General features: G+C 38.9%; 1 protein-coding gene and 1 pseudogene across 1 annotated transcript; one reads left to right on the forward strand and one right to left on the reverse strand.

Annotated features, from left to right (window-relative positions):
* Nucleotides 1-27,397, forward strand: part of LOC122347969 — a 153,688-nt pseudogene that overhangs the window by 95,151 nt on the left and 31,140 nt on the right.
* LOC122349180 (leucine-rich repeat and fibronectin type-III domain-containing protein 4) lies at nt 27-24,067 on the reverse strand. The gene is made up of 6 exons (XM_043245125.1): nt 23,567-24,067; nt 21,339-22,061; nt 7,973-9,725; nt 3,828-3,843; nt 3,560-3,568; nt 27-2,510 (listed from the first exon to the last, which is right to left on the reverse strand). Exons 3-6 carry the CDS (start codon nt 9,697-9,699, stop codon nt 1,311-1,313), a joined length of 2,952 nt encoding a protein of 983 aa, XP_043101060.1. The 5' UTR covers nt 9,700-9,725; nt 21,339-22,061; nt 23,567-24,067; the 3' UTR covers nt 27-1,310.

A 27,397-nucleotide genomic window follows, 5' to 3' on the forward strand; every position in this document is an offset into this window, starting at 1 on the left:
GTAATAAACAGATGTTAAAATTGGTATTAATATCAGTGCTTCACTTATTTTAATCTTCATTTCTATACTCAGTAAAAAAATCATTTTAACACTTAATGACATTGACATTGAGTTTACTCCAACAAAAAAAAAACTTTTGTTTTTCACTGCTAGTATATTTCATGAAAAACAAAAAGAAAGTTCTGGCAGAACAGCTCATTATTGTCCTTATCATCCATTTCTCCAAACAAAACATATTTTAAAACAGTATTTATTCATTGATTCTGTGGTTTTGAAATGGCATTTTTTTCTCCTGTAATAGTCCAGCATCCTTGCCGCCAACATAATAGTCACAGAACACATTCCTTTACTGATAGTGGTTGTCACATGATACAGTAGATCCAGTGGTGTCATAAAATTACTTTTGATATTTTTTTGTGCATTAATCCATCCGCTCACCTACACACTTACAAACACATACACACATACAGGCTCACGCACAAAATATCAATTGTCAGTCAATGCCCATGTCAGTTACAGTATGCCTTAAAAGTGTTCCATATCATGCCACCGTTGTTCATTTTGTACACTTTCACTTTCCTTGCAGTTTGCAGCCTCTACATTCCACATTTACTGGAATACCATTGTTGCAGTTATCAATTGATCCCCTCCAATCGATTGTGCATGAGTCGGCATGTCCACTTGCTGGCCTTGTCCCTGTAATGCACGTGGCCACAGGAAAATGAACCATTATATTTCCCCAAGGTCCACGTGAGTTAGAAATCACTGTTTATGAGGGCCTGCTTATATTTAGTCATGTTTTTTTTTTTTTTTTTCCACATTGACGGCCTTGTAAAAAGAAATATAGTTTGTGTTTCTCCAAAATTCACTGACAAACCAGACTGTTTGTGTGTTTTTTAGGAGTCTTGATATAATCTTTTCCCTTGCTGCTTTTTTCAACAATATTATGAGATCTTCAGCAATTTTCCTTCTGGTCTAAAACCACCCTATGACTTTTCTGGCTTAACTGGTCTCTCAGCCTGGTCAAGCTGGCCTTTAGCTGGTTTTGCTGGTGTCACAGGATTCCCAGCGGGCAAGTACCACAAACCCCTCTAAAACCAACAAACCAGATCACCAATGCTAAACCAGCAGCTAAGACCACCAAACCAGCTTTTGTTGATTTTCTTTTTTTTACCCCCTACAGTGCAGCACCGCTTATACAGCAACTTTACCGAATTTTCAGCTCTCCTTTAACCTGGTTTATCCTTTCCGCATCCATCTTTTGGTCTCTTCATTTATCTACTTGCGTGTCTCATCTGTTTTCTCTTTTCCTACACCACACTCTCCTCAAGTTCTTCTGCCTTTTCTTTGTCCTTTTCTTTATCCTTCAGCCACTGGTTCTTAGAATTTGTTGCAACCTCTGCTTTCGGAGGGTTGGAATTTGAGTTGGTGGCATTATAGGCACGGATGTATCCTCGTGCGTGCTGCATATGGAAATCGTCGCTGCCGCTGCTGGTGGTTGAGGTGCTCGTTGCTGAAGTGCACTGGACAAGCATGCCGTGTAACGACTGGCTCCGTTTGGTCCAGATTACGCTAAGTCTCTTGGCATAACTGTAGCAGGCTGTTGTGGCGATTTCACCCATATCGAACGATGAGCTTCTCTTGTAGCGCAGGGCGCAGTGAGGAGGACCCTCACGGGACAACACAGGGCTCTGATAGGCCAGTGAGGAATTCCACTGGCTCTCTGGTCCTCCCCGACGGACTAGAACGCCCCCTCCTGTGCTGAACCGCCTGTCACGGCTGTACGTAGGGGGCGGAGCCAAGCTTAAACTGGCCCGTTTACTTGTGTCCGCATTGGTAGGACGCAGTTTGAGCGGTTTCGTTCCTAATTGCCGTGATGGACGTGGCAGTGTGGAGGGGGAATGATTACTGGGGGTATAATACAAAGACATTTGCTCTTTTTCCAGCATGTACGGAGGAAGAGGTCTGACAGAACCCATCTCGACTTCAAGTCCTGCCCTGAACTGTTCCAGATTTACCTTGGGCTTTGGGAGGGTTTTTGGTTTCACTTTTGAAGTTGGTTTAGGCGGTGACCCCATCCCTCCCTCTGCTACTTTTCGTTTTTGAACAAGTCCGTTGGGAAGCACCACCATCATCACGTTCCCATTTCCATTACTCTGAGAAAAGACATCGGCTCCCTTGGCAGGAAGAGGAGGAGAATCTGGTCTTGAGCAGCCCACCTCTTCACCTATTTCATGATGATTGTCATGGTTGCTGCACACACGGTGACGTACCATCAGTGCCACGGTAAACACCAACAGCGTTACCACAACAACTCCACCAACCAGAATTGTAAGAGTCCCACCAAGGAAGTGGGCTTGCAGTGAACGGCAGTCTGGGTAATTGTCCTTGGTGCTAAACTGGGTGCAACCAAGGACCTTTGTGGCGGCCATGGAAGTAACTGTGTCATCAAAAATGGCTAACACGCACAAATTGTAGTCTGAGCCAGAGACCAGGTTTTCAGTAGAAAACTGTCACTCGTAGGGGCAGAATCCTGAAAGTGGAGGAGGGGAGGGAGAGAAAGAAAGAAAGAAAGAAAGAAAGCGTCACGGTTAGTAACCTGTAGCAATTACCATTTTCCATTCCATCACAACGAAACAGCACTTTGCCTAGACTAGTGTTCCTTTATTCTCTTGTTAAGTAGCACAAAGCCTACACTAACTAATGTAATGGAAACGTACTGGGCTATTCTGGCACACCACCAGCCAAATTAAGGCCTTCCCAAACAATATCTCTAATATTTACATATAATTACGGGCTCAGATCAAGACCTCGACACATTACAATGCTGCTTCAGTCACATTATTAAAACCCCCTTATCCTCCCACACACAGACATTTTTTTTTCTTTATCTTTCTCTCATGAAAGAAAAGCATCAGCTAATGCCTGCCGTCCACTGGTCCTGATGGGTTTAATTATGTCTCTGCTAAAAATGAAAAGACACCTTAAGTGGTGCACATGGAATATTAATTGGCTACAAACACATGATTTGGCGGTGTGCATTTTTACTGCCTTAATTGTTCAGTTTTTTCCCAGAATGTTTTCAAAGAATATTTTTGTTCTTATCTTTTGTTCAATTTGTCTGTTCAGTACATACTTTCTTATTATTTGGCTATTTATTGCTTATTTAAAAAATCGGTCAGTTATGTTATTTGAGAAGCGTATTAATTATAAAGCTAAGACATTTTATGACATTGTGTGAATGTTGAAATTATAAAATTATATTAAATGATATCTAAATGAATATAATGTTAATCATTTTCAAACAGGTTTACAAAACATACCCCCATCTATGGGAGCTATATGGGATATACAGTACAGTATGATAGAAGTATTTAAAGTTGGAAAAAAAGTCACTCTAGCCTCAGATTTGTTCTTGTTTTAAGACTGGAGAATCTAACATTTCACAGGCGTAATTTGTTTATTAAATCAATAAGGTTTAAAAAAGGCTCTCTCCCACTCTTCCTCTCTCTGTCGAACACACACACACACACACACACACACACACACAAAAAAACACTCTGTCTGCCTGAACTGCTCTGTCATTGGGGTCGGAATCTATTAAGCCCGGCTGTGCTGTAAATTATGAGTTACAGCTCAAGGTCATTTCGTCTGCCCTCTTCTAGCTTTGTATTTCCAGACTCTGTGTAGCTCTGCATGCCCTTGTTGTGTTGTTTTTCAGGCACAGGAAGAGATATACTATTAAAATAAACATGAAACAATGTCTCAGTAGCTGTATCCAAGGCAGTATATTGGAGCTGACATATTTTAGAAGTTACTGACCATACGCTAGTAGGTAAACATCTCTACCAGTACATGAAGCTAAAACAGGCATTACCATGGAAAACACGTAGGTGCACTAGATATAGTGTGTCTGTAGGTGGATTCCTTTTTATCCAGATGAGTAGGTGCGTGAATTACAGAGCTATAATGATAGCATTGGTGGATTAATTTGACACGTCGGTTGAATTTGTACTATTTGTGAAAATGGATCCACAAATGTAAAAAAAAGGGTAAAAAAAAGATACCATGACAACTAATTAGATCCAGTGGAAAAGGGATAAAGAAAGACAAGTGCACTTGGCAGGAAAGTGACAGGTGTCTGTCTCCGGGTGACAAATCAATGCTAACTGCGTTGCAAGCTAGATCCACATATTGACACGGCAGATCAGTATTGGCTTGTGTTCCTTCAGAAGTGGATGTGACCTTCAGCAGTCTTTTAGTGTGTTTATGCGTGCCTGTGTTGTTTCTTTTTCTCTATTTTTGTCCTTTTTGTGTAAAACCTGATACTAGTCTGATACTGACACTCAACTGAGCTCAACCAAGAAGTCAGAGACTTCAGTATGAACTCAAATATTTCTCATAGAATTCCCATAAAACCAAATTATCTGAGCTATGATGTCTATATTTAAAACATAGCACATAGTACCCCCAAAATGTATTTTTTCTGTCATCATTTATTCACCTTTATGTTGTTACAGACCTGTTTGACTTTCTTTCATTTTTCGAATGCAGAAGGTACATTTTTGAATATTTACTTGGCCAGTCTGGTCTATATTATTAAAAAGAATGAGTTGTACTGACAACCTCCAAAATTACAAACAGAATATAAAATTGTTATAAAAAGTTTATTTGTTGTCATCTACTTTGAAAGTGTTTTACGTTTTTATTTATTTATTTATTGTCAAGTACACTTTAAACTGATCAAAGGTTAAAGACAATGTAAGATAAGATATTTCAATTAAATAATTTTTTTTTTTATCATTTTTAATTATAATTTTCTGTTCATCAAAAAAATCCTGAAAAAAGGTGTTGGTGCTTTTTAAAAAACATAAAAATAATCTTACAAGCCTCAAACCTTTGAACAGTTGTGTACATCATTGTTCAAACATTTGTTTTAATTACTTTTTTCGTTTGATTCTGTTACCCGTTGTGACCAAATCTTTGACTCAATGAGTCGCCGAATTTATCTGAATTTATGAAAATTAAAACCGATACACAAAAACAGCAGTAAATGATTCTGTTGATTTCTATTGTTTTTAAATAAAAATTAAATGCCAGAGAGCCACAGGCTTTTCGGCTGCTGTCACTTTAAAACCAATCTAACGTACTGGCAAGCAATCAATTACTTTCCCAAGTGTTTTTGTTCACTTACAACATAACAAACCACTTTTTTTAAGTGAAATGACAACATTTTGTATTTAAAGTTATGGATTATGAAAGGTTCATTTGTTGGTAATCATACTGTACTATATGTCAAAAATTTTCTATTTTTTCTCCCCAGTCGATACAAAAAAATTGAAAGCATGATTGAGTCTCCTAAGCTACATAGTAAAACAGCCATTGAGCAATAAAATTTTCTTCTGAATTGTCAGCACTCGTAATGTCTCAGAAGAGTGACTTTGACCTTTTCTTCTAGTGCTTTTAATTTGTGTGTCTGAATTTGTAAGAACTGCACAAATTCAGATTTTGCCTTGTCATACGCCAACACACACACACACACATACACATCCATTCTGCAGTAAAAACTGACAGGCAAATGTTTTGTGAAACTGGTGACACAGAAACAGGCAATTATTAGAACACTCTAATAATAGAGAGAGAGAGGGAGAGAAAGGATGGAGCCTGAGCGAAAGGGAAGGAGACAGAAAAGACTTTCATCTTTTGTCTCCACTAACTTAATCTTCATAAACAGACTGCTTTTATTCTCTAAACTCAACCCTGCTTTTTCTTGTCACACTCTTTCCTCCCATCCTCACCCAGTTAATGTCAGTCTTTTTCTCTCTTGCTTCCTGCAGGATCTATCTCTTTTTTTTGCATTTCCTCTCCTCTTTGTATCCACCGAGACACCTTTTCTGCTGTTTCTTGTTCTTGGAGAAAAAGCTTTACATCCAGGCACCAAACCAGTGCCGAGATAAAAGCTTTTCCTTTACCTGTAATCTCTCTCATTCTCGATTTTTCACTCTCTGCTCCTTTTCCTGTTGTTGTGGTGGCCGTCAGCAAGATAGGTTGTGACATACTTATTGGCACTGCAGTTTAAGCTCATTTAAAGACTTCATTATTCTATCCCTTGAGCCCTCTGTCAAACTCTCTATCTCTATCTCTGTCCCACCCCTCTTCTTTATTTCCCATTCCCTCTTTCTGTCTGTCTCTCTCTGCCAGCCCCCTGTCAGATTCAATGTCTGTGGTGTCAGAAGCTTGTAATTCTCCCACACCACATACACACATTCGCTCCCTCTTGGCCCCTAATGAAGGACAGACAGCAAGAGGGCGTATGCCATTTGCCATAGATAATGTCTCAGAGAAGTGCGAGATGTATCGAACATGCTCCGAAAATGTCTTACAAGGACTAGGCTGAAGCTGCTGCTGGAGCCACAGACACTGATAACATGAGAAAGCAGTAGGAATGCCTTTGCCTCAGGTTCAACATGAAGCTCATTATTATCACGATTCATGCTGACAAGAATCAGAGCATGGCATATTCATTATTGCAATGCTGTTAAATGTCATATTAAATGGGTTATATAAGCTGGCTCTGAATGCACATAAGTGGATTTCTGAACAATTAGCTTGTAATATGACAGTAGATCATATTTAAAAGCCTGTTGTTTGAGCCCTATTGAAATTCCAATCCATCACTTTAATGTCACTTTCAGTGAAGTATTCTTGAAACCTAGGTTTAGTCAACATATGCTAGTCTGGTTAATTTCCCCCAAAAATGGTTCACTAAACTCAGTGACACAATTCATCTGTGGTGACTCATACTCAGTGACCCGATAAAACACTAGACAGCACTCGCACAGATTTTCACAGTTTTTCTTGTACTTGAAGACTTGGAGTTCATGTCTTAAGACGTTCATTTTCACTAACTAGATGTTATTGCAAGTTGCTTTATGAATTGTTAACTAAAACATGTAAATTAATTAGTTAATGGACATATTTTGCTTTATTGGGGTTAAAGGATTATATAGTCAACGCTAAAATTCTAATTCTGTCATTAATTACTCACACTCATGTAGTTCTAAACCCGTAAGAACTTTCTTCGTGTTTGGAACACAATTGAAGATATTTTTAATGAAATCAGCACATCAGCCAAAATAGTTCATGTGACATAAGGTTCAACCTAATTTTTTGTATCTACGAGAATACTTTTTTGTGTGAAATTGAAACAAAAGTAATTACTTGATTTAACATTTTCTTCTCTTCTATGTCAGCCTTTGTCGTGTGTTCACATGAGTACCACGACACATGTGGTGCTGCTGACGTTCTGAAACCTTGTTTGCAAGCAAATGAAGATGCACACTGTACATAAAACAGTGTTACAGTGTTTGCAAATATGTCCGAAGATTTCAACAGAGAATATCACTTATCACTAGCAATTTTTTTTTTGCTCAGCCTCACTTATGTAACCCATAATTAAGTTATATGTTAGAATCGCGGATCAGGTGTGATTTTGACCCATTCTTCTACAGGTTCTGTGGGCCTCTTCTATGAGCTCTGATCTTTAGTTTTTTTGGATTGAAATTGCATGATTGGCATTATTTTCTTTTTTTCTAAAACCAATTGAGAGTTTCCTTTCCTGTTTTGGGGATTATTATCTTGCTGAAATTTACACTTTTGTTACATCTTCATCCTGGTACTGTAGGTGTTGGTATTGAACCAGCTAATATTTATTTCCACTGACTAGGGGCAAGATTGCTTTCTTGTTACTGATAGATTTCAGCTGGTGTCTTGGCTTTTCATGCCTTTTTGCACCTTCCTTTGTTTAATACTTTTCCCTGTGCCCATCCATTTTATTACACATACTATAATGTATGGATTACTTGAGTTGTTGAAATCACTGAGATCACTGAAATCACTTTGTAAATACAAAATGTGCATTTGATTTTAACACTGAAAGCTGATGTCATGGTTTCAATGTTTACACTCTTACCTGTAAATTAGAGTCTCATCAGCAGTACAGTTATACTGTATTTGATACATCCACACCAGGCTGGCTCCCATCATTCGACCCTTATCCCATCGCACTTGTGCTGAGGTTGAGGTCACTCCTTGTACTCCCACCATCTGCTCCTCTACTCCTTCACTGACCACATCCTCACTCTCTGCCTGACCCTCCTCCCGTCCCTCCTGAGGGTCCCCGTTACTGTCCAGTCCAGGGCTTTGCCCACTGGAAGTCTTCCCTCTGGTGATGTCCGATGATCCCGGGTCACGTGCTAACAATACCGTTCCATTTCCACGATGAGGGAGGGGAATAACTTTCAGGTCAACAAGTGAGGTGGCTTCACCTGCAGCGTTGATAGCAATGCAAGTGTACGTACCATCATCTCGGGCAATAGTCACATGTAGCTCAAGAGTGCCATTTCGGAAAGATGTGGTACGACTGGAATTGCCAATGATGCGGTCATCTGGTGAGACCCAGTGCACCACTGGCTCTGGATCACCAATAGCACGACATTTGAGCGTTGCCCTTTGACCTTCCAAAACCCAGAGTTTGTGTGTATGTCGGGTAATAAGCGGAGGTTCACATGCAAATTCCTCCTCAGGTATAGACCAGAAATAACGTCCTGCTAAATGAAGGGGTGTAGCACACGTTTCCATATCATCACTGCGGATCAGCCTCCTCAACCAAAGCAGTTCACAGTTGCAGTGTAATGGGTTACCTCCAAAATTTAAGTTGATTATGGCATTGTAAGGTGTAGGGCTGATGACCCCCGTCTGGGAGCGAGCAAAAAGTGGATCAGGTGGTAAAGTCTGTAGGCGATTGGAAGTCATGTCCAGTCGGGCTAGTTTGTAGAGCTCGCTAAAAGACCCCTCAGAAATCTGGTCAATGAGATTGTGATCTAGGTTCAAAGTGTGCAGACTGGCCATACTCTGAATGGCATCCCAGGGAGCTTTGCGCAGATTGTTATATGATAAGTCCAAATCCTCTAGTGTGAGTAAAAAATCATCAAAGGCCTCAGAGGAGATATTGATGAGTTGGTTGTTGTTGAGAATGAGATGCTGCAGGTTTATCATGCCCACTAAGTCTCGTGGACCCAGCTCAGAGAGTCGGTTGCCATCTAAGTGCAATGAACGAAGACTTTCTAGATCTGCAAATGCCAGTGGCCGGATCTGACTGATGGTATTCCGGGATAGTGTCAAATCAACCAATCCTGTCATGTTGGCAAAGTCAGCTCCTCCCACCTCTCGAATGAAGTTATCAGCAAGGCGAAGCTCAACAGTTCGGCGGTCAATGTTTGGCGGGACAAAAAGAAGACCTTTGTCAGCACAAAGTGTGCTTAGAGATTCTGAGAGATTCCTGCAGACGCAATGGAAAGGGCAAGCAGACACTACACCCCACGTCTCGCCGGCTACGGCTCCTGGAATCTGACAGAAAAGAGCGGGTAGCAAACAGGCACAAGTGACCAGTGCCAGCCAGTGCAGTAATTGCAGTGGTAGTGTTGGTGAGGATGTGTCTGGGGGTGAGTATCTGCTGGTGAACTTTGGCCACAGCGGAGGAGAGGGCTGACGAAATTCAGAGGGTTTGAGGATATTTTGTTTCAGATGGATGGATGGATGAGAGGGCAGTGAGGGGGAGTGTGCGTTCCTGTGAGGATGGCATAAAATGTGGGACGGATGTGGTTTTCTGAATGGCTGAAGGGGTGGGGAGTCTTGCATGGTAGATAGGGGAGTAATCCACAGACCTAGAAAAAGCAGAAAGAGAAAGACATCAGTCATTAGGTTTGAAGTGTCAGCTTTGTAGTGCTGATGTGTGTGGTTTCTTTAACTCTGAATGAGCTCATGCAGTTGCTCTCCACAGGAATTTCTACGCTTGGGCACCCTGTGCATAACTGCATGTAAAATTACGACAAAACCAATGCCATAACCCCACTCTCAAACACTGTTGGTGGAAACTGCACAATCTACGAACCTCCTAAAAGCAAGGAAAGGCCATATAACAATTATTTTAGTGCTTTTTGGATGTGGAAACTTGTAAATGCACAGTCAAATCATGCTGCGTGGCAGTTTTCTTTGGAAGAAGAGCTGTTTACTTCACTTCAACTCTATTCATCTCACTGAAAAGCACCGATGGACAAACTCCATCGAAATGTATTTTTAATAATGCAGAAGCAGGTAAAGAAAAAGTCAAATATATTATAACAATCAGTACAAATAAATTCAGAACGCAAACATTGTCAGTTTGTGCAGAGTACATGCTTGAACAAATGAACTGGTGCGTAAACACACAGGAAGAGAGAAGGATAAAAGGAACGAAAGAATCCTCACATCACATAAAAATGCTAATTACAGGTTTGCGACTGAAAAATCTATAATATCTGTAATTTGATCTCTTGCGCCAATTTGTCCCTTGCACTAGGTTGTCATTGTAAAATATGGGTTTCAACCCAGGGATGGCTGAAGAGGTATTAAGTTCTTTGAGTGTGCACATCATACTTTTGTCCTACATTAGCGCATTCAGCAAATGCTCTTTAACTGTGTCACTTAACACTAAGTGCGTGTAATCATGCAGGTACAAGTCAAGGAAAACAGCGATCAGAATCAGCAAGAAATGTTCCATTCCTGCTTGTATACTGAGAATTTGGACCACAGCTCAGACGAGAGGACTTACAAATCAAACATTCTGTCTTCCTCATGGCCAGTGTTGAGAAAAAGCTTACTAAAAATAGTGCCACTATTAACTCAAATGCATTTTTCATTTGTGTGGCAGTTAAGACAATGTAGCTTTTCCAACAAGGCACAATTAACAGTAGCTGCTGGTTTGAATGCAACATTGTATTTCGTAAGCTCTACATACTTAAACTGTCCCTTCTGTCTCTAGTATATATGCAGTATATGTGGTTTAAAACATATTTACTGTAATGGTTTGGTCATATTATTGAAAAACTCATTCTAGTGAATTATTTAAATATTTCTCTCTTTCATTCATTGACCAGTTTAGTGTTTATCTTCAAGTTACCTGTGTTCCCTAGTTTGTATATCAGTGTAGTGTAAGTTGTGTTTAGAAGTAAATAATACAAATGGTCTGTGAAGTGACTTTTCATACTTCCAAAAAAAAACAAATCCCATTTAGCAGGAGTGTTTTAATCTTAACAGCCCAGTCGTTTGGTGTTTGAAGAACAACAGCCTTTATGATTATGTAGTAGTACACAAAATGCAGCATGACTTCATCTGCAAAGAAGAAAAGTGTTCAAAACCTGAAAGTGAATGATAGTGACTGTCTAACACAAGAAAAAGTGTGTCCAAACAGCACAGAACTACCGCAGCAAAGTGACAGCAAGCCTGCAATATTCATCTTAAAGACCCTGTTTCCACAAAAACCAACCACAGACAATTTCACAAAGCCAACAACGAAAACAAGAGCTGTAACTGCTAAAACTTTAATTGCAGACACCAATGCTAAGATGTCAAAAAAATATATAGTCGTAACCATTAAAATTAGACAGTTGGAGCTCAGCTGCCACCTCAATCACCTGACTCAAATATTATCAAAACCGCTCTGGGCAGCTTTAAAGAGAAGAGTAAGAATGTCTTCCTCCAATATTTCTAAGCAACTGGCAGATGACATTCCACTGGAGGCCATTCACAAGTTGTATACATTTTTTCTAAGAAGGTTGGGGACTGTATTAAAGGCAAATCATGTTGAAACACCTTAGTAAAGAAATGCTGACAATCTAAACATAAAGGAGAAGAAAATAAAGATTCACTATACTGAGCCCCAGCACTACATTTAGTTTTTTTATTATTTTTTTATTATTTTTTTTTTTGTAGAATAGTTTGTTAAATGTTGTTGATCATTACTTGTGTCATATAATCGTTTGTACTCTACGTTTAATATTATACATTTTTTGTATATTTATATGTTTTACGCAAATGTTTCACAAGGATGCATATTTTTTCAAGTAATTGCCCTTATCTTATTTTTAGCAGCTAACTTTTTCAATAAACTGACTTTAGTTTAATTAGACCAGCAAGCCGCATCTTCAAAGTAACTGCTCACGTCAGACTCACATCTATAACAGTGATCTTTAAATAACCATTCCCAACTCTTTGTGTCTATGCAGTACTTCACATACTCCGTGAATACACCTCATTAGTAGAGTTTGTGCTTGCACACCCTTCTTCAATATTATTAACAGTACAGCACTAATTATGCAAATTTCAAACCGACAAGATAACAATTTCTGCAAAGTCATTACACTGAAAAATGCAGATAAATATAACCAGGAAACAATCAGACTTTACTCAATTAAGCATGTTTTTCAGCACATTACTCATTAAATGGTGGCAGATTCTTATTTTGAGATTATATAACAAAATTAGGTGAGTCCTCTGTGAATTTGCATTTGAAAGTGCAGAAATGGGGAGGGATCTTCAACATTCACAAAAAAAGTGGCCGATTAAACCTCATGATTAAATTGATTACTGTATTGATTGGACAACCTAGCCTAAAAGATTCTTAAAGAGACCATTAAGATTCTTCTTACAGCGTTAGGGTTGTCAACAATAACTAACTACGCTATTTGGCAGCAAGTATGGTTACCATGGTAAGTGTTTTAAAGGTATAAGTCATGTGTAACTGGAAATTCTATTATCGTTCTCACTCTCATGTCATTTTAGACCCGCAAAACTTGCTTTGTTTTGTGGAATATAAAAGAACAGTGTTTATTTTACATACAATGAAAATCAGTGGGGTTCAATGTTCTTAAAAAATTTGTTTTGTTTAGTTTTTTTTTTAACAAGGAATAAAGAAAGTCATACAGGTGTGGAACGACATGGGAACGACGATATACTTTTTGGTAAAACTTTCCCTTTAAGCGGTGGAAATTTATTGAAGACATATGGGGGATGTCAATGCTCGTTGATTAATAACTGGGATATGCACTAGGAAATACATTTGTTATGTGTTTGTGGAGGAAGAGGAAAGTGCAAACGAGTGCAAGTTTTAACATGACTTTTAATGTCTCGTAACTATGCATTCCCAGAAGTCTGTGGGAGATTGAGCGGAAAAACTCTATTGCTATGCAAAAGTATCAACTTTATCCGTCTCTTTCTCTTCTCTTGTGGTCTTCCTCCGACCTCCTGTGACCTTCTTTCTCCTCTCCCTACCTATTTCTTTTCCACGCCCCTCAGTTTCCTTCTATTACCCAGGGTTCTCCTTATCACCTGTGTCCACTCTTCCCCATCTGCCCTTGAGGTAACTTGAGAAGCGATGCAACATTAGTTAAGTATCCCTCCCTGCTCTCCATCCCCCATTCTCACCATCTTTAGCCACCTGAGAACAGACCAGCCGAAATAGATCTTGTCTCTTTCCTCCATCGATCCGGCCGCCCGGGATAGATAGCAGCCCTTCCTCAATATTATCAGGCCTCTTCCTCCTACCGTCCTCTCTCCCTCTTTTTTCATCCTCCGCCCTCTGTGTCCTTTACTCATATGAGTTCAGGACATGCCGGCGCTCGTCTTGGTCTAATTTTATCTTCTAGAGCTATTGGGTGTGCGTGCATGTGTGTGTTGGTGGGGCGTAGATTAGATTAGAATAGAATAGAAATTCTGGTAATCCTTTTGTAATCCGTAATGTTATTCATGATTCAGACTGAATGAAAAACTACTGCGAGTGCCTGGCTTTAGAACGTAATAACCCTGTCCATTATGTGTGTGTGTGTGTGTGTGTGTGCGCGTGTGTGTTTGTCTCATGCTGAACATCTCTCTGCACTTAGCAACTCCCTCAGCCCTCTTTCGCCAACACGTTCTGTCCTCAGTGCACCTCTCCTTTCTCCCCGTATCCCTCGCTGCCTCGTATTAAATCAGATGCAGAGTTTTGCTGCTGTTGCCAGTGCCTCCACAGCTTCAGTGGCCACAAAGCGGATGACCGTTTGCTAATGATTATCACATCAATTACGTTCTGTAGCGCACAAGACTCTGAAGAGAGTTGTCACGCACACAAACACACACGCAGTTGCTGAAAGACTAATTGAAGCAGCATTGACTGGGTAAGAATCATTAGCATCCTGGCTTAGTTTTACCGACTTCTTGGTGCTCAAGTTGCACAGCAAGTTTATTTTTTCTCATTCCAGGAAGGTTTTCTTTTTTTTTTCTCCAGGGCAGCATTGACACCATAAACACAGTGCTCAGAGACCTGTCATCAAACCAGCTTTACATGTTATTTTTTATTGTAGTCACTGTCATCCAAATCTTTTTATCCAAAAATTGTTATTATTTCATAGGGTATATATTGAGTTTGTTTGGTCTAATCATTTTGAGCACTTTACATTTACATGTACGCATACATTACGCAGCTTTAATTTATCGTCAGTTCAATTTATTGTGTATTGCTTTTCATAATACATGTACAGTAGTTGTAGAATGTATTTAAAGGATAGTGCACTATAAAGCACCACTGATGAACAGGCCAGAGGTGACAAAAATATCCATAACATGTTTATGCTTTTGCAAGCCTTTTAGTAAACAACAATGACAACCACATTTTAATTTCCACCGTAACTCTAGTAGCATTTTGGTGCGGTTTATTTTATGATTTCACTGACTTGTAGTATCTAGGCGGATGATAATTTCCTTGTATTAAGACAGGTATAAGCAGTACAAGTAGGATGTGGTGATGGGAAGAGGAGTATAGTGCAGGGTGCTGCCCGTAGAAAGGCTTCCCTCTAGAACACAATTTATTGTCAACAAGAGTGGTCAGAATTTAGAGCAGGCACAATCTCATAAAAGTGATGAGCGATAGAGAAGCTAAGTGCATTTTAGAGCCAAGAAAGTCTATAATACCCAGAGAGAGCTAGCCGTTAGCATTCAAGGACTGCCGTTTACCTAGTGAAAGAAGTATGTGTTTTGTGCACCTGAGCCGGAAAGTGACTAATCACTCTGGACCTGCAGGAAGTGACATCATGACTAGGCCGACTTGCTAAAACCATTAACTATCAGCCCATTGCCTGCTTTTATGCTAGGGGCCTGGGCCCTTATTCACGAAACAACATCTTGAGGCTAAAAGAAGCTCCTAACTTGTTGATTTATGAGAAAATCTTAAAAATAGTGGCTGTGTCAGTCCTAAATTTACTCTAAGAGTAATTCAAAAAGCATTTTAGCACTAGAACTATCTCCTAAACATTAGTAGTGAAGAGGACTCCGAAGTCACTAAGACCAGTTCACAAATATCCTAAAACGTTTGTCTCCTGCAATCTGCCTCGGAATATAAACATTTTTAGAAACATTTGACGATAATCAGTTTAGAAAATTATCACCTAAACTGAAAAGGTAAAAACACCTAAAAAGGTATCACCTTTATCCCAACCCCAAATTTTTGTTCTTGCAACCAATTTGCTTTTCTTTTATTTTTATTCTATTTATTTTTTGCATGTCTTACTATTCTACTCTGTTAATTTAATGTGTTTTGTTTTGTTTTAAAAGAAGCATACAGGCTGACAATTACCTAAATATATATATATATATATATATATATATATATATATATATATATATATATATATATATATATATATCAACCCCACCCCTACTCTTAGCTTAATACTTATTAAAAGTAGATGTGAATAGGTTTTAAGTTAGGTTTTTCTTAGCAAAATTTAGTTTTACTGCTATTTAGAAGAACTCTTAGTGGTAAGATTAAATTTTTTGTAGATGCTGGCCCAGGTTTACTAAACAAGGCAAATTAGCATTAGAGTGCAATTCCATAAAAGTGCTAGGAGGGGAAAATTCTGCATGTGACTTACTGAAAATTCTCACATTACAGAGCACAGACACAGCCAGATCACTTCACAATCTTCACTTCACAAGAGCAGCACAAATACCAGCCATTTGCCAGGCGAAACATTAGTAAACCACATTGCAGATTCATTTTAAGGCTCAATAAATTAAGCATCTGAAAAGGAAATTCCTACAAATGCGTGTTCAATAAGGTCAGGGGCCAAAAGAACTGTGTCCTAATTCATTATCGTAAATCCTGAGAGTTCTATTTTAACACCAAAAGAGTGTTGGTGCAAGCTTTTAGTAAATCAGGCCCTATATATTAGTTTTTAATTGAATGGCAGTGGGGGGGAATGATGTAGAGTAGTTACAGCATCCACCAGCAGTGGCTTATTTACTTATTTCAGCAAAGGCTCAATGTTGATTAACAATAGATTTGCGAATTTTCAAATTACACAATTGTTTTATCTTATAAAAGACTGGAATTCAGGTCGCATACATTTTTACAATAACGCTGTAAATGTAATGGCCAGGGAGGAACTATGCTCTGATGACTGAATAATAAAACAATCAACTGTAGATGTTAGAAATATTATTTCATATCACCAAAAAAGCGGAAGCAGTTTTTTTTTGTTTGTTTGAGTTTATAAATAGCCATATAAGTACTGAATTAGGAAGAATAGCAGCATTTTGTATTTGTCAAATGTTATTTTTTGTTTGTTGAGGCAGTCGTTGTAATATTTGTGTGTGCTCGCTATATTGTGCTTAAATATATGCTTCATGAGGGCACAATATAGGTGTATAATGGCATGGGTATTACAACATGAATATTTTATGAGGACACATCCTGTTTGAAAAAAAAAAAAGCATACTAAACAGTGTTTTTTGAATTTCAAAACATTTCTGTGACGGTAGGTCTGATGGAAGGAAAAGACAATGCGTATGGTATAAAAACCATTACCATTACGTCTATGGAGAGTCCCCATAAACCATATGTATGTGTGTGTGTGTGTGTGTGTGTGTGTGTGTGTGTGTGTGTTTGTGGCTCAGGTGTATGGGGACAAAATATCCCCACGGAGACTGAACATCCAAAATCATTTCCCTTGTAGGAATATTTTTCGTTCCCCAAGAGGAAAACAGTTTCTAAATAATACAGAATGATGATTTGTGATAATTTAACAATTCTAGTAGTTTGTGTGTGGGTCAGGGTTAGGGTAAGTGGATAGAAATATCTATTATACCTATGGAATGTCTCTATAAAGCATGGAAAAAAAATGTGTGTGCGTGTGTGTGTGTGTGTGTGTGTGTGTGTGTGTGTGTGTGTGTGTGTGTGTGTGTGTGTGTGTGTGTGTGTGTGTGTGTGTGTGTGTGTGTGTGTGTGTGTGTGTGTGTGTGTGTGTGTGTGTGTGTGTGTGTGTGTGTGTTTCAAAAGCGAGAGGAAGACTGAGAGAGCCAGATAGACGGTTTAGACAGGTGGCATAGGTCACAATGAGTTTAAGTCTGCATTATGCTTTTGTGTGGATATAAAAGATGATCTGTAGATAGGTGTAGCCCCACATATATCATTCATATCATCTGATCTGTGGTATTAAAGACTTCTATCCTCTAATGAAATATCTTACTGTGAATTGAACTGGGGGATTTATTATCTGTGCAACAAAGAGAATCAATGATCCTCAGATGTCTCCTGCTTTTATAGGAAATGATCTCCAACACACACATGCACATGATCAAACGCGCATACACACACATACTCTTTGACAAATGGCTTTCATCTTCCTGGTTCTCATCTCACAGTTGTACATCAACTCTCTCATATCTTCACCATTTCCCGTTTTTTTTTCTCTCTCTCTCTCTCTTTCCGACTGTGTGAGCAGTAGACGAAGTGACTTAATGTCATGAAGTCATTAGGATGTAAAGAGAAAAGGCAGAGATGTGAAAGGTGTTCACAGTGTCTTTCTTACACCCAAACACACATGCACACTCACATGCACTGATATGGGGGCGGATGACGGCCTGACAGCAGTGATCCATCAAGCGTCTGAAAAGGAACATGCAGACAGAGAGAAAGAGAGAGAGAGAAGCTGGTGGAACGGCAGAGAAAAGTGTGTTGGTCTAGATTTATAATATGATATAATTTAGTATAACTTTACAATAAAAGAATAAAGTAATATTTGCTTGTTATTTTTGAAGTAAATTGGAGCCGAGACTTTTTGACTCCACGGGATGAATTCATATTTTAGTAGAGTCTTATTTATCTGACCCGGCAGTGACCCTCTGAGCACGGCACACTCAGTCTCCCTGCATCGATTCTTCTAGGCATCTGATTATCCGTCTAACTATGCCTTCGTATGCCTGTCCATTTCTCTATTTATTCAGTCGTCCATCATCTTTCCATCCACCCTTCCAATTTGTCTGCCTGTAGTATATTTCCGTCTGTGTCTGCCATCCTGTATGAGTCTTTTTGAGGAGGTCAGTCTCATAATTCTCCTCATTTCCTGTTCTTCTGTATTTGAATTCACTGTCTCAGTGCAGTGAATCAGCAGAATGTAAACTCTGATCCTTAAGCACTGGAATACGCTCAATATTCTGTATAATGTGATACTTATATCTGTCAGTCTGCATCTTGCATTGTATGCTTTACCAGCAGGTTTGTTTGTCTGTTATGGTGGAAACTTTGCATTTTTTATAATGCCATAAAGACATTTGCTATATTTATTAAGCTGTTGTCCTCATTGGTGCAATTGGCTGGTTCACACAGTGCAGGTGTTCTTAGCTTTTACTGTCCATTTGGGGGCATTTTTCCAGGCAATGTAGTCAAAACTAGACCCACACTTGACTAGGTAGGACTGTCAAAATGCTACAGTAAAGTTAAACAGTAAGTTCCCCTACAATATATGGTGAAAAACTGTATTGGACAGTTTGTATGTAATTTATAGATAATTTTATGGCAATATACCATTTTTGGAAGTGGAAAAAGAATGTACTATATAATTTACAGTAAATAGCTGTAAACTGACATTCCCAGAATTTGCTGTGTTACATTTAATTTGATGTTTTTTTTAAATAATTGTTTCTTCTTCTTTTTCTTCTTTTCTTCGTTTTGTCTTATCAGGGTTTTTTTTATTTAGTTTTTTTTCTAGGTTGTATATTTTATCTAATATTGTTAAGTTACTATGATAGTGTTTAGCGTTTCTGTGAATGGCATTGTGCACCTTCTATATATAGCAGTATTTAAAAGCTGCCTGTGATGAGCTTTGGTTCTTCACGTGACTTTCTCATCACCACCTTCATTTGGGATGGTGATTGGGTGGTGGTCAGTGTATTAAAAAATCTATCAGTCTTGCTGCATGAACTTATTTTAAAAGGTCTGTGATGTCAGTTAATTCCATGACTAGGGAGGTCCTGAGCCAATTTGAAGCATTTTATTAACTGATCTGTATCAGCTATCCTGAGCCCGATCACTTACTTTGTCAACGTTCACACAGGTGTTGCGCAGTAGGCCTTTAAGCAGATTTTCCAACCTCCGTAAAAAGAAAATACATGGCACGCGAAAGCCAGTGTCGTCTATTCCAGAACATCTCACATTTTCGATCTTCCATTTTTAGTATATTTAATGCACTCTTTGTAACAGATCACTTATTAAAGTTATTTACTGGTTACTTTCATCTGCCGTGAGACTATATGAGATGGTGTTAATATAAGTACTGTAGCGTCCTATCATGTTATGTCTGTGCCTTTAGAATCCCTCCACATAGCCTTACATACACTGAACTGAATTTAATTAACTGTATTTAACTGTAAATAAACTATTGGCTAAGGACTTAAGAAATAAAACAATCTATGCTTGACTTAACCAATAAGTTAATCGGTTTCAGAAGCTAGGATTTCTCTGCTGTCGTACCATACGGACTATCCCCACACCAGCATACTGTTAAGGTAGCATACAATTCCCTTAATTCTCTTAAGTAACTGCGAAATTGTGAAATGTGAGTATGTAAACACCCAGATTTCAAATGAAGAAACAACAACTCAGAGAAAAGGGCTTGGAGAATAAACATGAATAAATAGACAAAAGTACTGAAGAGGTTTTATAGGGCGGTCCTTGAAGAATGGGGTGCTGGTATTGATGTTGGCATGGTTACAAAGAGAATGCATGCTACTTTTAAAGCAACCTCTCTCACACTTAATGACACACACACACACACACACACACAGAATATACCAGCATGAGAGAGGCAGAGAGATAAAGGCTGTAGTGCAGTGTAAAGTGTCCTTCATGTGTGCACATGAATATGCATAGAGAAGCATGCACTCTGGATAGAGAACACTATAGTGCTCTTCAGCTGTTTTTGTGTGTGCGTGTGTGTGTGCATGTGTTGTCATTATGGCACTGTACAATCATTCTCTCTCGTTGTGTCACCGCATTAGCCACTGTTGGATATGTGCTTGTGTTTATGCAAGGATGTGAGGGAGAAAGATGAAAAATAGGTAGAACAATAAATGGCCCACAACATATTTTGAGCTCCATAAATAACATATTAACATCTGTCTTTCACTGGAGGGAATGAGGTGTTAGTGTGTAGTCATAATCATTTCTAGAGCAGAATGTTGTTCTCTGACCCGTTCATGTGTATCCAGTCAGGCATCGTCAAATTTACAGCTGTTTAAATGACTAGAAAAGGTCAACATCTAGTTCTTCCTTCAAAATACCCCACCTCATGTATTTCAGACAGGAAGAGAAGGATAGGAAAGAAAATAACAAATGAGGTCTCTTAAAAATGTGAAGTGTATAGTTGATGTGTCAGAACAGAAATATAAAGCTAACAGAACACTGCTGTCTGCCATTGGTCTGGCAAACAGATAGCCCCGCCTCAAACTTGTGCCATTGGTTGAGCTAGTGTTGCTATGGTTATGCAAAAGCGGTTTTACAAAATTGACTTAATTACACAGCCTCCTAAGGTAGACCATTTTGCCCAAATCCCAGAATCCATTGCACTCACCTTAGCAAATGATTGAAATGTTGATGTTCAGTAACAAAACAACATGCAAACACCAACCCCAGTAGTGCATTGTACGTATCCTTCCAGAATACTGCTTTAAGGTGTGGCCAAAAAGGTCAATTTCTGCAACAAATCCACGTGACCAGCTTGAACAACTTTAAAATGTTTCATTCACACCGGATTAGGTGGATCGCTGTTGGCATTATTAGAATTTGCCTACCAGAATTTACCTGACCATGGTAAACATGGAGGTTTCTTAAGACAGCAGCTGTCTACATAGGCAAGGAGCCTGTATGCCAGCCATTAGTCTCATTTATTTTTATTTTCGAGACAAAATCAATACTTAAATGAAACTCAGAACACCATTAAGTCTCCAGAGTTCTGAAAGAGCAACCTCTAAGAGATAAAATGTTCCACTGTGTGTGCTGAAGGATGAGGAACAGAACTGCTCATACAAAAGCTGGGTAAAGATTTTTTTTTTTGCCCTGCATCTTTCCTCTCCGGTCAGTCAATTGCCTCGTCCATTAGTCTTCAACCATTCCAGTAGATATGTGTGCTTGTGTGAGTGAGAGCATTTACCTTTTTTGTCTGTGTTGATCCCAGGTCAATTAGCTGCTCATTTCCAGGCGTTTATCTGCATGTGTTTAAGTTGCTCAGGTGCGTTTTAATCCAGAATTAGGTGTTTATCCCTTGTCAAGGCAGAGGAGTGTCCATGTGTGCTTAGGAATTTATCCTGTGTCCATGCGCACACTTCAAACATGAGGATTTAACTCGAGTCAGACTCTCAATTCCACTCGTATCTGGAATATGCACTTGGATATGCTCTTCCCTTGTTAAAATGGTCCTGCTGTGAAACATTTTGGCCTTGGGGCCTACCAGCAATTTCACATTTCCACTGATCGCATTTCAAGATTCTCAACATATTCTTCCACCTTTGACTCTTTCCAGCTGTTTTCTCCCTCTGTTTTCCAGGATCCTGCTGTTTTTTATCTTCCTCTCTCCTTCTACTCCTGCTCCTTTTCATCCACCTGCCATGTTCATGTGCTCATTTTCCCCTTCAACACCTCCTCATCTCGCTCTCCCTCGTTACGTCAGTCTGTTTATTCCTTATTCCAGATGTGCACCTTGTTTGCGTTCTCCTCCAAATTGCTCTGATTGTTGTTTTCATGCACTTGCTTTGTCTGTTGTTTGTTCCATTTGTCGTTCGGTGTAGAATTCCAGTGAGCTGCCAGTTCTGAGTCCTTTATGTCTCACGGCAAAACAACGTCCCAAGCGCAGAGAAAAATAGGATGAAGGGAATGACTGAATGGGAAAGATGAGTATGGAAAAAGAGGAAGGAAGGAAGAAAACAAACTGTTAATTCCAAGTGTTGCTGTTAATTCTCTCAGATACACAGAGATGCTGAAACTGATACCTCGAAGGCAATTTAACGGCACTTAATTGAACTGTTGTTTGTTAAACGAGTTATAGTTCATTGTAGTCACAGATGTTTCTGCTAAAATTCCTGAGGTACAAATATTAACAAATGAGACAATTGTTGGTTGAACACGGATACGGACACATAACAATACAATAAATAAAATGCAATGCAACAAAGAAAACAAAAAATAAAAATAAATCGGAAATTAAATGCATAAAATAATATACATTTAATTCAGTTAAAATGGTAAAGAAATCCAAATTATATACTTATTATAAAAATAATAAATATATAAATGCATATGATATCATGCCGTTCTGAGATTTGTGAATATCAGATTACTGGGGTCATTCTTGGGAGGAAATATCTGAGAAGCAGGAGACCTTAGCTCCGTTTGCTTTTAACTTGCCATCGAGGAGAAATGATTGCCATATTAACAATATCTCATTTGGGATTTGTCTTTCCAGTGGGGAGAGATATTATTTAATTACATGCTTCTGATGTCATTGCGGACTGCCACTGAGACCAGTACTAAATGGGCCCACTGTCCCTTGGGCTAAATGATTAGGACCCTAGCAGCCCAAATACCCCCATCACGGGGCACAGGACATCCCCCTCCCAGCCCCGGACACCATTCCTGATGTCATCTCTCCATTTTGCACTCCTAAAAAAAATTCCTCTAGACTGCATCTCCCCTCTTGTTTAGTCATCTCTGTCTCTCACTGTTTTCCATGTTTTCTCACCTCGTCCGATTGCAAAAAACATTGATCCCTCTTGGAAATGTCACCAAAGTGTTTTCTTGTCATTTTGTCTCTCACCTTCTCTCTCTTTCTGCTCCATCTCTATCACACACACACACACACACACATTTCTAGTTATTTTTGTGTCCTCTTCGGCTTGTCATTCATCTTGAGCGTGGCTCAGACAGCACAGAAGCAGCATTCAAATTAAACACCTCCTGTGTGTGTGTGTGTGTGTGTGTGTGTGCGCGTGTGTGTGCTCGTCAAGAGAATCACAGATGCAGACAGAGTGTTTTTTAATCTGTGGGTGCGGGTGACAGTGTGTGCTGCTTTGTGTGTGAGACTGTGACTACTAGTTAATGTGCGTGTGCGTGTGTGTGTGTGTGTGTGTGTGAGAGACAGAGAGAGAGAGAGAAAGATAGAGAGAGAGGAGTTAAACAGCTGTCTCATATGGCATCAGGCATGTCACCATGCAGACTGACAAGCTTTCAATTAAGCACCATCTCTCTGTCTCATCATACCTTTCTGTTGTTTTTATATTCCTTATCATTTTCCTCTTTACGCTCAATATCCATTTTGAAATCCATCATAGAGATAACACACACACACACAGACACATACGCACACACAATCGTGTCCCCACAAACCTGCTTTTCCAGCATTTCCAGTCGAGTCGTCCTGCAGGAAACGGCGATCCGACTCCTGGCTTCCTCAAAAGCGAAACAAGACCCTCTTTCTCTCTCTTTCGGACTCCGGTCCTCTTCCCTCCCTCTCTTGATTTCTCTCCCTCCGTCTAACACTCCCTCGTTCTCACCAGCTGTGTGCCGCTGAATCTCTTCAGAGGACAAACTCCTCTCTTTTTCATCCCTCTTTCTTTCTCTCCTGCCACAGCTGATTGAAATTTAAGTCATTTTTAATCCTGTCGGTCAGGTATCCAGGGAACAACAGAACAGAAAAAGAAAAATTAGAGCGAACGTGAGAGGAAAAAAGATAGATCTTTTGTACTGCTAGATATTTTTAGCACTGCCCCTAGATACTTCTCTCGTTTGCTTCTACTGTTGTTCAGATTTTCTCAGGTTTCAACTCATTTTTTTTCTCCCTTTCGCAAGCAGCTGATGTTTGCGCGAGCCAGTGAGCGACTAAGGAGCGAGTGTTGACTACACACACTGATACCAGGAGAGAGAGAGTGAGGGAAGGGGCTAAAAGACAGAGAGAGAGAGAGAGAGAAAGCGAGAGAGAGATGGACAGCCTCCAGCAGTATTGGCTGAGTGTGATGGTTGGGGTAGCGAGGGAGCGATAGAGGAAGAGATGACAGAGAAGAAGGAAGAGCTAAGTATGGAGAAATGGATGGAAGTGAGTGATACGGAGAGGAAGGAGATAAAGACGTACATCAAACGCATTGCTCCCTGATGTTAATAAGAGATTTTCACTCCCAAACTTGACGTATACTAGACATGATATAATATTAATGCTAATATCGCTACTCATTTTGTGTTTGAATGTACGTGGCTGTTTTATGTGCATGCGTACATACTGTGTTTGTTTTGCCTACATTGCTGAGATCTAAATGCCCCTGGAAAAAATCAAATCACACGAAAATCACCTGCATAAAATCGTCCCCGGTAGGAAATCAGCTTAATATACTCAAATAGGTCATTTTGTAATTCCCGTTTCTGTGACGGTTCGATTTCGAAGATAGGAAATATCATTAACTCAGTTATAAAAAAACAATAAATAAAAAGCAAGTCAATGGAATTCTCCATCATGAAAAACAAACATATGTGATATTTGTATATCTGAGAAATAGAAGGAAACCGGGAGAGGAAAGTGTGTGTGTGTGTGTGTGTGTGTGTGTGTGTGTGTGTCTGTATGTGTAATTTATCTAGCTGTACCATCACTGGGAACCTCTCTCCATCTCTGCCTGCTATATTTGTCTTGTCTTATTAGTTATTATTGGAATAGATGAGTTATGAACAGCCTTGAATTTACCCAGTTAAGGGCAAACACACACTGAGTAGAGAGAGAGAGGGAGAGATAGAATATGTAATGGTATTATCTTAAGAGAGAGTTTTATACTTTCATTGGTGTCATTTTTCATTTTAAAAAACATTTCACAATATCTGTCGGCTGGTTTATTTGCATAATGGTATTAAAAATGGTGGCCACGTTTTAGGAAGCGCAAACCAGTAGCACACAACAATTCAAACACATTTACACAGACATGCCACTAAAAACAGACATATGTCAACAACACATCAACGCTCCAGACTAATAATAAATATACAGCGTCCGTGTAAACATACTGGAAAAGCAGCTTGTGTAGGTACGCATATGTGTGCTTAGTGTGCATGAGGTTTATTAGAAATGAAGTGTGTTCGGATGTGATGCACCTCATTTCTTCAGTTGATTAGAGAACGCAGTGGTGTGTAACACTACTGAAAACCAGCACTCCTGCCTCATCTTTGTCCTCATTGTTACACTTGTTTTTATTAGCTATATAGTAGGCAGGTGGATTATTCCGACAATATTTATATACACCGTAAAATCTAATTAGTTAACCTTACTCTAAAAAGCATGCAAAAGGGTGCCTTGAAAAACTGTCAAATAAGGATAGTCATTTGGTATTTGTACTTGCAAATGTTTATTTAGTGTTACACTTACACGCAAGTTCTTACAGCTTGCAACATTTCCTGCAACTTGGAATACTTATCTGATTTACTTCCTAAAAAGCACGGAAACCCATTGCCTTAAAAAGCAAGTAAGCATTGCTCCAGCAGATTAAGTGATTTAAACATCCATTACAAATGAATGATAACAATAACAGACACATACGATTGGACCAGTGAGGTAGCTCAAAGTTAAAAGTAGTGATTTTCAATACAGTTTTAACTTGTATTACAGATATTTTGAAACAGAGCAAAACCAACCTGGTTTGAGAATACAGCAGTAACCTAAACATAGCACACGACAGTCCATAAGCAAATGGTTGAGGAAGGTTATTTGCAACAACTATGAAGAAAACACAGGGTCGGAGAAGATACTTCATCTCCAGTGGTAGTCAGAACCCCAATAGACACAAATGCACAGGCTTGTGTCAACATCAGACACCTGGATAAAATAAAATAAAAACAGTATTAGTGGGGAAATGTGGATTATCAGTTTTCAGTGTTATCTGCACCTACACTGCCTTGGCATTTCATTAGTTCACCCAAACTTGAAATTCATGCCGTCGTTTACGCGACCATGACTTTTATTTCTTTTCTGAACACAAATGAAGACATTTTTAAATAAAATCAGATAAATGTCTACCCTAAAAAAACTTCACACAGTTGATCATATAATCAACACAAACGTATTGCTTTGCGAGAGTCAAAATAAGGTACCAGATGTAAATGGGTTTAATATTTCTTTACATTTTGTTTTACTATTGCCTTGGTTACTTTACTTAAATCACTTGCTAGACATGCAAGACAAGCAACCAACCCAGAGCAGTGACATGACTAACCAAGTTCAAGTAGAAATATAATTAAAACTGCTACATACCATTCATAGAATAGTTTGGCCCAAAATGGGCATACTTTTATTTTTGGGTGAACTAGGTATATAATCAACATTAATTGTTATGCAAACATAAGGATTAAGTAGGGTAGGGGAAGGGGTATTAAATCGAATTGGGATTTGACCTTACTCATAGCAGCAAGTAAAATTATTTGTAACTTAATAAATCCCAGTAAGTTAACTAATTACATCTAAGTAAGGTAAACTGTTGGATTTTAAATGATATTATCAGCATTAGCAATAAACTCTGTCTGAATGAACGGAAGAGTTACTTCAGCATATTTTGTGTCTGGAGCGATTTCATTAAAGCCGCAGTATAAAAGATTATATGGTTAAAAATTAACAAAAATCTATTATTGATGAAGTACATAAAAAATCTGTGTTCAGAGCTCGGCTTGTGCTTACTTGCCTTACCCTGATTCACAGCAGCTTATAATAATCATTTTTCAGGCTGTTAGTCTGATTTTATGGGAGAGTTTTCGCTATTAGCTATGTTCATAATATACAACCATAAATAAAGAGAATCGGTGTGTGTGTGTGTGTGTGTGTGTGTGTGTAGCAAAGTGGGCTCTGTTTTGACATCTTATATCCATAACTTTTATTTGTAGATATTTGGATACATGTATTGAAAATGTTAACTTTTAGTGAGCATTCAGTGACTGTGAAATGAACAAGCAGAGATGAGATTATACCAAAATCAATAAAAAAAATAATGATAAAAACAACCCTAATATCTGCTAATTACTAATATGGCATTGCTATATGGTGCCTCCCTAATGATGTCTTTATGTACTGCAAAGACATTTAGACGTATTATCCTAATACTGTTGGAGCCGCAGTATTGGGTTTTGCATTAAGCCACTGAAAAGCCCATATTAGTCAACTAATATTTATTTTCACACTATGCAGAAGGGCCTCCA

Source organism: Puntigrus tetrazona, chromosome 7 (assembly GCF_018831695.1).
Source record: "Puntigrus tetrazona isolate hp1 chromosome 7, ASM1883169v1, whole genome shotgun sequence".
In the NCBI taxonomy this organism is placed as follows: Eukaryota; Metazoa; Chordata; class Actinopteri; order Cypriniformes; family Cyprinidae; genus Puntigrus; species Puntigrus tetrazona.

What these genes read in the sequence shown, in the direction of transcription:
- LOC122349180 (XM_043245125.1), bottom strand. Translation starts at nt 9,699, where the DNA reads ATGCAAGACTCCCCACCCCTTCAGCCATTCAGAAAACCACATCCGTCC.